At 47.4% G+C, this 11,383-nt stretch overlaps 1 protein-coding gene across 3 annotated transcripts; it reads left to right on the top strand.

The window, feature by feature from the left end:
* The first annotated feature begins 3,841 nt into the window (after window positions 1–3,841).
* Creb3l4 (cAMP responsive element binding protein 3 like 4) lies at window positions 3,842–10,348 on the top strand. Of its 3 annotated transcripts, none has more exons than XM_055623929.1 (10): window positions 3,842–4,540; window positions 5,442–5,541; window positions 5,834–6,068; window positions 6,208–6,329; window positions 8,847–8,939; window positions 9,070–9,176; window positions 9,277–9,345; window positions 9,417–9,501; window positions 9,678–9,774; window positions 9,905–10,348. In XM_055623929.1, the coding sequence occupies exons 1-10, from the start codon at window positions 4,410–4,412 to the stop codon at window positions 10,093–10,095; spliced, it is 1,230 nt and encodes a 409-aa protein (XP_055479904.1). In that variant the 5' UTR covers window positions 3,842–4,409; the 3' UTR covers window positions 10,096–10,348. The 3 variants fall into 3 exon arrangements, with proteins under 3 accessions (XP_055479904.1, XP_055479913.1, XP_055479920.1); XM_055623938.1 differs by lacking the exon at window positions 3,842–4,540 and adding an exon at window positions 5,158–5,338; XM_055623945.1 differs by lacking the exon at window positions 3,842–4,540 and adding an exon at window positions 5,158–5,300.
* Window positions 10,349–11,383: the final 1,035 nt, after the last annotated feature.

The following is an 11,383-nucleotide window of genomic DNA, read 5'->3' on the forward strand; positions in this document are numbered from 1 at the left end:
TTTCTTTCTTTCTTTCTTTCTTTCTTTCTTTCTTTCTTTCTTTAGCTCTCTTTCTCTCTTTCTTGTTTTCTTCCCCAAACAGGGTTTCTCTGTAGCTCTGGCTGTCCTGGAACTATCTCTGTAAACCAGGCTAGTCTTAAACTCAGAGATCCACCTGCTTCTGCATCCCGAGTGTTGGAATTAAAGGTGAGGGCCACCACCACCTGACTTAACCAATGTTCCAGGCTGAGAAGTGTCACATAAACACGGGTCTTGGATAGATATTGATGGTTTATTTGAATGCCTCTCCAAGCTGATCAGTCAGGGCCACAGTAAGGACTCAGGAGCCTAACTGTGACCTCTACAAGGTCTCACAGGAGGTTTTTTTTTTTTCCCAAGACGAGTTCTTTTTTTTTTTTTTTTAAGATTTATTTATTTATTATAGATACAGTATTCTGTCTGCATGTGTGCCTACAGGCCAGAAGAAGGCACCAGATCTTATTATAGATGACTGTGAGCCAGCATGTGGTTGCTGGGAATTGAACTCAGGACCTCTGGAAGAGCAGCAGTGCCCTTAACCTCTGAGCCATCTCTCCAGCCCTCACAGCAGGGTTTTTATAGAAAAATAACCAAGTGCAAAAGACATGGTGAGGGCAGTACTAAAGCAATATTACACTTTTAGCTAACTAGACAAAGTATTATCAGCTAACCTTTAAGCTGATTGGTTCTAGGCGAGATAAGTGAGGATCTTCCAAGTACAACCAGAGTGTAGCCAAGTATATAGACAACCAAGTATGAGTTATGACACTATTGAGTCACACAGTTTATAAGGTCAGCTCGACACTCTGGCAGGGTCTGTTGGTGTAGGTTAGCTTGGCTCCTTGGCAGAGTTTGTTACTGTCATCTATGAGGAACTACTTTTAGGAAGCAAGCTTAGAAGTTTACATTTTTGCACTTAGTTTCACCTTAGAAACAAAATGGAAGCTGAAATGGCTGCAGTTATATCTCAAAGCAGACTTCCATATTCCAGGTTTCAACACTACCTTTCTTGGTCTCCAAAGATGCCAACAAAAATAATTCTGCCTTCTTCTGAATCCTACATCAACCTAGGAAATCTAATTTTGTCAACCTGCTGCCTGAACAGGAGAGACAAACTGAAAAAAAAAATTGTTTTTTTTATTTTTGTTTTTGTTTTTCAGGACAGGGTTTCTCTGTGTAGCCTTGGCTGTCCTAGACTAGTTTTTTGAGACCAGGCTAACTCACAGAGATCCACCTGCTTCTGCATCCTGAATGTTGGGATTAAAGGCGTGTGCCACCATGCTGGTACAGAGTAATCTTAAAGAAGCTAACTTGTGCTGGGCAGTGGTGAGTGCCTTTAATCTCAACACAGGGGCAGAGGCAGGCAGATCTCTGTGAGGTTGAGACCAGCCTGGTCTACAGAGTGAGTCCTAGAACAGCTAGGGCTAATCAGAAAAACCCTGTCTTGAAAAACAAAAACAAAAACCCCAACAACAACAACACCGAAAAAGAGAGAGAGAGAGAAGAAAAAAAGGAAAAAGAAAGAGAAAAAAAAGAAAAGAAAAAAAAGAAGCTAGCTTGTCCTATCTGGGTTGCTGTGGACCCAGATGAGAGGCATGAAAATGCTTGTGTCTAATAGCTGCTCAGGCTGTCCATACATGCTAGCTCCTTCCAGTCTGTACTGGAGGCTTAGTCACATGTGCATGAGGAAGGCTAGCACACATTTGGATTCTAGATGCTCCTCCCAGATGTTTTTCATACTTAGCACAGTTTCCCTGTTTTACTTGAAGGGTGTAACTCATCAGACACTAGATCAAAAAACAAAAAAACAAAAAACCACAAACCTTGCATTTTGAAATTACTATTTTTTAGTCATGAGCATCTGATTCCTTATTGTTCAAACTGAAAAAATATTATCTGCTCTATGAGCCTTAGAGCTGTTGTACCTCACATGACAGAACAATGCTGATGAAAACAAAATTTTCAAACATGTGTAAGTGACTTGCTTGCTTCTTACTTTCCAGCACTTGGGAGGCTGAAGCAGGAGAATTTCCAAAATGAGGCCAGCCTTGGTAACAGTAAGCTTCAAAAGAACCAAATAAGTAGAAAAAGATAAGTGCACGCTTGTGATCCCACCACTCGGGGAGGCAAAGGCAGGTGTGTCTCTGTGAGTTCGAGGCCAGCCTGGTCTATAAATGAAGTCCAGGACAGCCAAGGCTGTAAATAGAAACCCTGTCTCAAAACAACTAAAAACACAAAACAAAAAAGAGAGAGAAAACTACCTCCTGAAAGTTTTCCTCTGGCCTCCACAGTTGGGCAGTGGTGTGTGAGCCACTTCCCTTCTACTCTCTGTGATTGCCCTCATGCTGAGAGAGAAAAAGAGAAAGGAGAAAGGAAAAGAAAATTATAAAGATCTCATGGGGTTGGCCTCAAAAAAAGAAAAAAAAAATCTCAAAACTTCAGTAAGACCCCGCCTCAACAAACAAGGCAGATATACAGAATGAGATCCTGCTTCAAAAAATAAAAATAAAAAAAAAAGTCGGGCATGGTGGCTCACACCTGTAATCCCAGCACTTGGGAGGAGGCCAGCCTTGTCTACAGAGTAAGTTCCAGGACAGCCAGAGCTATACAAGGAAACCCTGTCTGGAAACAACAACGAAAACAAAAAAAAAGAAGCAGGGGTGGTGGTGCTTGCTTTAACCCCAGCACTTAGGAGACAGAAGCAGGTGGATCTCTGAGTTGGTGGCCAGTCTTGTCTACAGAGTGAGGCCAGGACAGCCAGGGCTACACAGAGAAACCCTGTCTTGAAAAACCAAACCAACCAACCAAACAAACAAACAAAAAAACTCAAAAAACAAATGAACAATCAAGCCAGAAATACACAGTAACACCCTGTTTCAAACAAACAAAACACAAACAAGATCTATAACTTGTCATGGTGCAGAGAAAGAGAGAAGAAAATCATAAAGATCTCACAAACTTTCTTGAAATGAAGCAGGTGTAATGAGCTAACAAATCTGAGCCAAAACCTCATACCTATAGAGGAATTTTAATTCAGAACATGGCTGCTCTGGCAAGAGATCACATCCAAAGACCTCTTCCAGGTCTGTGTGATCCCGATGGAATACAAACACACCTTTAACCCCAGGAGAAAAAGCCAAGAAGATCTCTAAACTCAAGGCCAGCCTGGTATAGAGCAAGTTTCAGGTAAAGAAAAGCTTAGGTCCAGGTGCGGTGGTCCAGGCTTTAATCCGAAACAATGAAGGTAAAGTTAGTTTCTAGAAGGAAGCACCCATGTTTCAAAGTGATGTCTAGTTGAGTGGCAGAAAAGGTGGTGACAAATCAGAGAAAGACTTGACAGAATATGATGTAAGGGGCAATACAGAGAGAAGAGGAGGCGGTTTTACCTGGACGATAAGAGACAGGTTGTGGAGAGAGAACTCAGGTGAAGACCAAAGCAGCCAGAGAATGAGAAGAAACCACACTGGAAGACGCTGCTGGAGCTAGTTTGCAGCCAAACAGAGCAATTCCAGGGCTGAAAGAAAAGTTGGATTCAGTCAGCCAGGAGTTTGAGCCAGAACAGCTGAGTTGAACCAGCCAGCCCAGGGCTCAGTAAGAACAAGTAAAGGTGATCTTATTCCGAAGTAAGTCTCAGAGACGAAACACATTCCAGGCCTAGGTTAGACGACATAGAGGCTAGAGGCTTCCAGGACTAGGCCTAAAAGCTGCTTTTAAATGCCTGAAGATTGGAGGAGAGAAACACATCTACCACCTAGGTTCTGTGACAAACTGTATAGACTACACACACACTGCTCCCCCTGTATAAATCAAAGAAACAAACAGTTCAAAAGTCTTCATCAGATGCTCTAATTCTCCTTTAATATTGTTCCATCATCTGAGAGAGAGTGTGATACACACACACACACACACACACACACACACACACTGTTCTTGCACTTTGTTACTCTTTGATTGGTTGGCTTTCTTGAGACAGGGTTTCTCTGTGCAGCCTTGACTATCCTGAAACTCTCTGTAGATCAGGCTGGCCTTGAACTCACAGAAATCCACCTGCCTCTGCCTTCCAAGTGCTGAGATAAAAAGCCATGTGCCACCATGCCCAGCTCTGCTTTTGCTTTTGAAACAGGATTTATGTAGCCCAGGCTGGCCTTGATCCCAGGGACATTTCTGCATCAGCCTCTTGACTGCTGAGATTACAGGATGAACTCCTACACCAGGCTCTGCAACAGCTCTCACGCTACACCAGTACAGTAGATACAGTATCAGCTACTCAGGAGGCCACCCGAACAATAAGACGTCTTCACTCCCATTTCAGAAACACAAAACCTATGCATAAAACTAATAGTTTATGGAAGGAATAAGACTCAGACCAAAGGTAAATGTTTGGCTAATGCATGGCAGTTTCCCTGCCCTGTGTCCGTGCGTGGATTAGCCGGAGCCCCACCCAGAGTGCTTCAATGTGCTTCCTGGGTCCACAGAGCCCGAACTGCACAGCCGGCTGCCAGGGGCTGGAGGCTTGGTCTGTGTAAGTAATACCTTGGGGTCTCGGAATCATGGAATCATGAGGTAAACAAACCCAGTAGCTCCCACCCTAGAAGTGTTCTCTTAGCCTTCCTACAGTGAGTCTGAGGGCATCTCGCTGGAGCCGGGAGCCTCTGCCAAACTACTTCTGCCCACCCTTCTCTGCTAGTCTACTGTTGCTAACCCTGAGGGCTGGGGCCTGGGGATAGTCAGCCATTGGCTAGAAGCCCTGCCCTAAGTCTTTACCGTCTCATTAGGACTCAGGGGTGGAAGAATGGCCTGTGGCAATGGGGCAGGCAGGGTGACCGGGGAGGGCTGCCTTCAAAATTTGGCATCGTTCTCTACCTTGAGATGGGTCTCCCTCTTGTAAAGATTGTGGCTTCAGGACAGACAGTCAGGTATCCTTTGTGCCAGCTACTACAGCCTCAGCTCTTGCTGAGACCACAAGCCCTCAGCAAGGTCTACCAGCACTGGGCAAACTGACGGGAAGGGTGTGGGTGCCTACAGTTTTATTTCAGTTTGCATATTGGGCAGTGTCTTAATACTACTCTCAGATACAGGACCCAACAGTAGTTACTGGCCAGGTGCAACCCAACCCCATCCCTCTCCCCACCCCCAACTCCACAGACTGCATAGGCGGGGCCTGGCTGGGCAGGACCAGGATACAGGATCCTGGAGGAAAGAAAAGCTGTAGTGTTTGGGGCTTCAGAGGGCTAGGGTGGTTTGGCAGGGCAAAGCTTTCTGAACAAAACAAAAAACCCCAGGTAATACCCAGAGGTGAACCTAGAAGATAAGGCCTGAAGTGAGTACCCCTTCAAGGGGCTGCCTCGTGTGAGCATAGCAGAGAAGGAAGGAAGGGGAGGGCAGCCACCACCTCCCTCACTACCCCGCTCACCTTCCTGCAGGGGCATGGAGCTCGGGTGCCCTGAGTTGCTGGAGCTTCCGGAAGACATCTTCTCAGCAGGATCGTTCCTGGAGCTGGGACTCAACTGCCCCCCACCGAAGGTTCTGGTGACCAGGCTGCAAGAGCAGGGGCTACAAGGCTGGGAGAGGAATAGGGGCTGTGGCTGAGTGTTCTGAGTGGAAGCGGGAGTGAGGCTGCACAACTCTGACTAGAAGCCTTAAGTCCCCACAGGAAAGAGGTCTGCGAACAGAGACCACAAACTACACGTGAATTGTAACTCTATGTCCAAGGAGGAAAAGCAAAAAAAAAAAATTGAAGCATAAAGGATCTAAGACTGCCTCAGGTGGGACTCTCAGAACTCCTTGCTGTTACTCTTCTCCTCTCCTTCTACAGGGCCTTGAGAAGGGTGAGCCTGATGACTTTCTGAACCTCTTCATTGATCCCAATATGGTATATTGCCCAGAAACATCTCCTGCCAGTGACAGTGGGGTCTCTGAAGACCCTAGATCCCCTGCCCAACAGGCACCCAGTCCCCCTGCCCTCTATGAGGTTGTCTATGAGGCAGGGGCCCTGCAGGGCACTCAGGAGGAAGCTGGGCCGACCTTCGGACTCATCTCCATCCAGATAGGTCAGTGGACTTTTTGGAAAGAGGTCAATGGCCCTTTGAGGCCCAGCCCTGGCCACGAGGTTAAGGGGAGAAGGTTCTCAAACTGCGGCCCTGCCCACAGTCCTCTGACTCCTTTGTCCGGTCTTTGCATCTTCTTCAGATCAGTGGCGCCCGACATTCATGGTACCTGATGCCTGCACAGCCAGTGCACTGCCCTCTGATGCCCACAGACATATCCTGCCAAGAGCCAGCGCCGTAGCCCCAGCACCTCCTGCAGCCCTGGTGAGTCTAGAGGCCAGCCAGCCTGGTGTTCCCACAGTGCACATGTCCTCACACGAACGGGAATGCAGAGGAAAAGGGAGGAGGAAGTAACGAGGAACTTGTGGTGGCAGTGGGTTTGAAGGCCAAGGAGAAACAAGCAATTCTAAGTGCAGAAAAGCATGGGGGGCCAGAGAGCTATTGGGGATCGGAGTGGTTAGGATTCACTTCAGGAGCAGGTGGGATGAGGGAGCTCTCGAGAAGCCTAGACCTGGTGTGCATTTCCATTCAGTCGGAGCTGCTCTCTCAGCGTTGGGTCAGGGAAGGGAAATGGGACAGGACTCCCGGGAATCCACCTGGCTAAGGAGGGCAGGGTGAGAGCAAAGCAGCAGCAGGCGGGTGCCCTGTGGCCGTGTTTCAGTGATATGTGGAGTATTCTATCACGACCTTCCCAAGGCGGCTACACGTTCCTGCCGTGCAGACCGAGAGAGGCCATGCTTAGGCTATACTCCTCTCTGTGTCCAAGAGCAGGGAACAGGTCATAGCCATCCTCTAAAAGTGCTTGAAGCTGGGACCAGAAGCCGTGCTAGGGGTTTGTATACAGCACAGCATCCCTGCACGTTCTATTTCTAGATGAAGCCCTCTGGGGTCCGCTCTCAGAGATTTGGGTTAGAGAGATTGGAAGAAATACGCTATTAAAACACTTAGAGGAAAAAAAGGGGGATATCAGGAAAGGAAATGATTTAGCCAAGAGCCAAAGGCCATCAGAAAGCAAAAGCCAGAGGCTGAAAAATTGGTCAGTAGGAAAAACACTTGCATGTGAGCATGAGGACCTGAGCTGCTAGATCAGATCCCCAGAACCCACATAAGAGGCTATTCCCTTAACCCACATGGAATGAGGGGTTGGAACAGGACAGTCACAGGGACTTACTAGATTAGCTCCAGGGTTAGTGAGAAACAGTCTCAAAGGGGTAAGGTGATAGCGCAGGACAAATGTGTTGTACACACAGTAAAAAGCCAAAGCCAGCTGTGGGGTGCAGCCTGTCATCCCAGCACTCGGGAGGCAGAGGCGGGCGGATCTCTGAGAGTTTGCGGCCAGCCTGGTCTACAAAGTGAGTCCAGGACAGCCAAGGCTACACAGAGAAACCCTGTCTCTAAAAACCAATAACTTAGCCTGGCTAAATTCAAGGCCAGCCTAGTCCACACAGTGACATCCTATTTCAAACTCACCATCATCATCCAGGGCCTGGATGGCTCAGTAGTTAAGAGCACTAGCTGCCTTGCCAGGAGATCCATGTTCAAGTCCAGTTCACATCTATCTATAACCCCAGTTCCAAGGGATCCAACACCCTCTTCCGTGGGCAGCAGGCATCCAAGCAAACACCCACACACATAAAATTTAAAAAATAATAATAAAATACTAAAAAAAAAAAAAAAAAAAGGCAGGCATGGTGTACATGCTTTCAACCACAGTAACTCAGGAAGCTGAGGCAGGCAGAGCTCTGTGAATTCGAGGCCAGCCTGGTCCATAAAGCGACAGCCAAGGCTACAAAGAGAAATCCTGAGTTAAGAAAAAAAGGGAAAGAAAGAAGAAAAAACAAAACCCTATACACACACAAACAAAACAAAACAAAAACCCCAGTGTAAATCTTTCAAAAAGGCACACGAGGACCAGCAAGATCAGTTTGATCCCTAGAACCCACATGGTGGAAGTTATTTTTGACCTCCACACATGCACACAAAAAGACACACATACACAATAAATGAATAAAATGCTAGTGAGAAGGCGAGGTCCTCAGCTGACAGGCTCAGCTTACCCAGATAACATCTACCCTTCCCACACATTTTACTAGAAAAGCCATCCTGATTGTCCTTAGAAACTCCTTGTCTCAGGGCTGGAGAGGTAACGCAGAGGTTAAGAGAACTGGCTGCTCTTCCAAAGGACCCAGGACCATTCCCAGGTCCCAGATGTTAGCTCACAACTGTCTGCCTGCAGTTCCAGGGGATCTGACACCCTCACATAGACATACATGCAGGCAAAGACCAATGCACACAAACTAAAAAGAAAATGATTAAAAGGAAGGAAGGAAGGAAGGAAGAAAGTCCTTGTCTGAGAGTGGACAGCTTGACGTAGGTAGAGCTTAGCTTAGCGCCTGGGGATAATGAGTCACACGTTCCTGTGGTTGACAGGCAACCAAATATTTTACCAAATGGACGTTTACCTGACATAAGGAAGTTCAACAAAGACCACCATGGTGAATTCATGCAAGTTCTCTTCCAATTGTCCTAAGATACCAGAACCACTCTAGCTTGGTGGTAACATCAAGGTTCTGTGTGTGAACAAAAAACTTCACTCTCCCTCCTCAGGAAAGCCCTTTGGCTTGCCACGGAACCTGTCTGAATGAACTTTCTGCCCTGCCTTCACTTTCTCCTTCAGTGCAAACAGAAAGCCCTCTCCTGAAAGTGGGCTGGGGGTGAAAAGGCAGCTTGGGTGTTGGAAGCAAATGACCTTGATCCCACTCATCTTCTGCCTCCTTTCAGCTCTCCTGCCAACGTCTGTTCCTGACAGATGAAGAGAAGCATCTGCTGGGGCAAGAAGGGGTTTCTCTGCCCTCTCACCTGCCCCTTACCAAGGTAACACCTGTCTTAAAAGCATGTCCCATTCCAAGAGCTCCGCACAGCCTCTGAGGAGCATGGATGCTGGGGCACAGTTGGAGAATTGTGGGAGGCTAAGAGTCCAGCATGGAATGCCTTGGGCCTCCAGGCAGAGGACAGAGTACTCAAGAAGATCCGGAGGAAAATCCGCAACAAGCAGTCAGCTCAGGACAGCCGGCGGCGGAAGAAAGAATACATAGATGGGCTGGAGAGCAGGTATGTTTGGGCATCCGTGGGCAGTGTTTGGGCTCCTTCCTCACCAAAGCATGTCAAGGAGCCATCTGCCAAGCCTACTCTACTTCTCCACACTCCCTAGAGTGGCAGCCTGTTTTGCACAGAATCAGGAGCTACAGAGAAAGGTTCAGGAGCTGGAGAGCCAGAACATGTGAGTGGCGGCAGTGTCGGATGGGTGCAGCCACAGGCAAGCTGTTGGCTAACTCTTCATTCTTCTCCTAGCTCCTTGGCGGCTCAGATCCACCAGTTACAGAAGCTCACCGCCCAGACCTCCAGCAGGGCTGCCCAGACCAGCACCTGTGTTCTGGTATCATCGGGGTGCTCTGTGCTTCCCCTCTCCCTCTCTGCCACCCTCCATTCTTCCTAATACCCGCCTGCCCAGCCCTGTTCTCCAAACCGTGACAACCCTAACTAACATCCCATTTGCATTGCCTTCATCCTCTGTTGTCCCCAGAGCCCAAATGCCCTCTTGCTTCTTTTCAGATTCTTCTTTTTTCGCTGGCTCTCATCATCCTACCCAGCTTCAGTCCCTTTCAGGGCCAATCAGAAGCTAGGCCTGAGGGTTATCAGCTTCACGGAGGTAAGACGCAAGGGCACAGCAGCCCACTGATGAGCTAGAAAACTCTGTATCCATAACAGTTAAATAGTAGGAGAGTTCCGGGCCAGCCTCCAACCCAAGCAAATGCTCTACCGCTATACTTTGTCCTCAGTGATATCCAGAAATATCTTGACACACAAAGACATGACAGAAAGCCTGGAGACTCCAGTTCTGAAGTACAAACTGGAGGGGCCACCTGAACTCCCACGTGCAAATGGCTCAACAAAGACACAGCTAACGATGGGAACGAAGGCGAGAGCTGTTGGGCAGAGCAGGGTCATGGTGCATGCAGATGAGATGTAAGCCAAACCCATCCAGTCTCAAGAATCTGCTCAGGCTTCCCTGGCACTGTTTCATCTGGATTCCCAGTGAGGGGTCCATAGCCCTAGAATTCTGACTCAGGACACCATAGGAGATTTCTGTTTCCTAAACCAAGATTTGCTTCTATGGCAGGGCACCTCAAATAGTTTTGTCATGTATTTGAGATTTTCTTTGTGGGTAAGGTCAAGGGAAAACAAATTTTGACTAGGAAATAAACTTTCTAGCTAACATTCTATCCCAGAAAAGTTTGTTATTTCAGACAACTTCTCACTGTGTCACCTAAGCTGGTCTCGAACTCCTGAGTCCTACCAAGTGTTGTGACTACAAGTATATAGTACCAAATACAGCTTAGAAAGTCTGTTTTACCGTTGTTGTATTAGGTGTGTTAATAAGTATGTATGATGTGTATGTTCTTTTGTGTATAAGTGATATACATGTGGAGGATAAAGGGCAATATTTAGGTCCTTTCCTCTTACCATGCATTCTAGGGCTTAAACTCAGGTCATCAGGCCTATGCAGCAAACACTTTCTAAAGTACTTGTTTATTTCTGAGACAGGGTTTCCCTGTGTAGCCTTGGCTGTCCTGGAACTCACTCTGTAGAGCAGGCTGGTCTCGAACTCACAGAGATCCACCACTGCCTCTTGAGTGCTGGGATTAAAGGCTGCGCCACCATCACATGCCTTTGGCTAAAATTTTTATTTATGCATCTATGCGAGTACCTCCATACGTAAGGGTGCCCGCAGACAGCAACAGATGCCTTGGAGCCCACAGCTGTGAGTTCTGCCAGTTGCAGATACCAGAGCTGAAAACAAGTCTGGAAAAGCAGCAAGCTCTGTTAAACTGCAGAGCCATCTCTCCAGACACTGTATCACACATTTGAACCTGAGCCACTTTGCCAGCCCAGAAATTTTAAGTGAGAGTAAAAGGCCAGGGTCTGGAGAGATGGCTCAGCAGTTAAGAACATTTATTGCTCATTCAGAAGACCTGGGTTTGTTTCCTAGTGCCTTCACGGTGACTCACAGCCATCTATAACTCTAGTCCCAGGGGGTCCAATGTCCTCTTCTGATTGCCGAGGACACCAGGCGTGCACATGGAATACATACATGCAGGTAAACCATTCACACACATAAAAGAGAAACCATCGCTCCCTCTCCCTCACTGCCCCATGACTTTTTCCCCCACACCAAATTATTATTTTTCAAAAAGTTATTCATTTTGGGGCTGAAGAAGCAGTTCAGAGGTTAAGAGAACCATATTCCATCCACTGCA

Source organism: Psammomys obesus, unplaced genomic scaffold (genome assembly GCF_907164565.1).
Source record: "Psammomys obesus unplaced genomic scaffold, mPsaObe1.curated_primary_1811, whole genome shotgun sequence".
Taxonomy (NCBI): domain Eukaryota; kingdom Metazoa; phylum Chordata; class Mammalia; order Rodentia; family Muridae; genus Psammomys; species Psammomys obesus.

Excerpts from the sequence above, each read along its gene's own strand:
- Creb3l4 (XM_055623929.1), top strand. The coding sequence starts at position 4,410 with ATGGCAGTTTCCCTGCCCTGTGTCCGTGCGTGGATTAGCCGGAGCCCC. Across the intron at positions 6,069-6,207 it reads ACTCATCTCCATCCAGATAG|ATCAGTGGCGCCCGACATTC; the intron begins GTCAGTGGACTT and ends CATCTTCTTCAG. Across the intron at positions 9,502-9,677 it reads AGACCAGCACCTGTGTTCTG|ATTCTTCTTTTTTCGCTGGC; the intron begins GTATCATCGGGG and ends GCTTCTTTTCAG.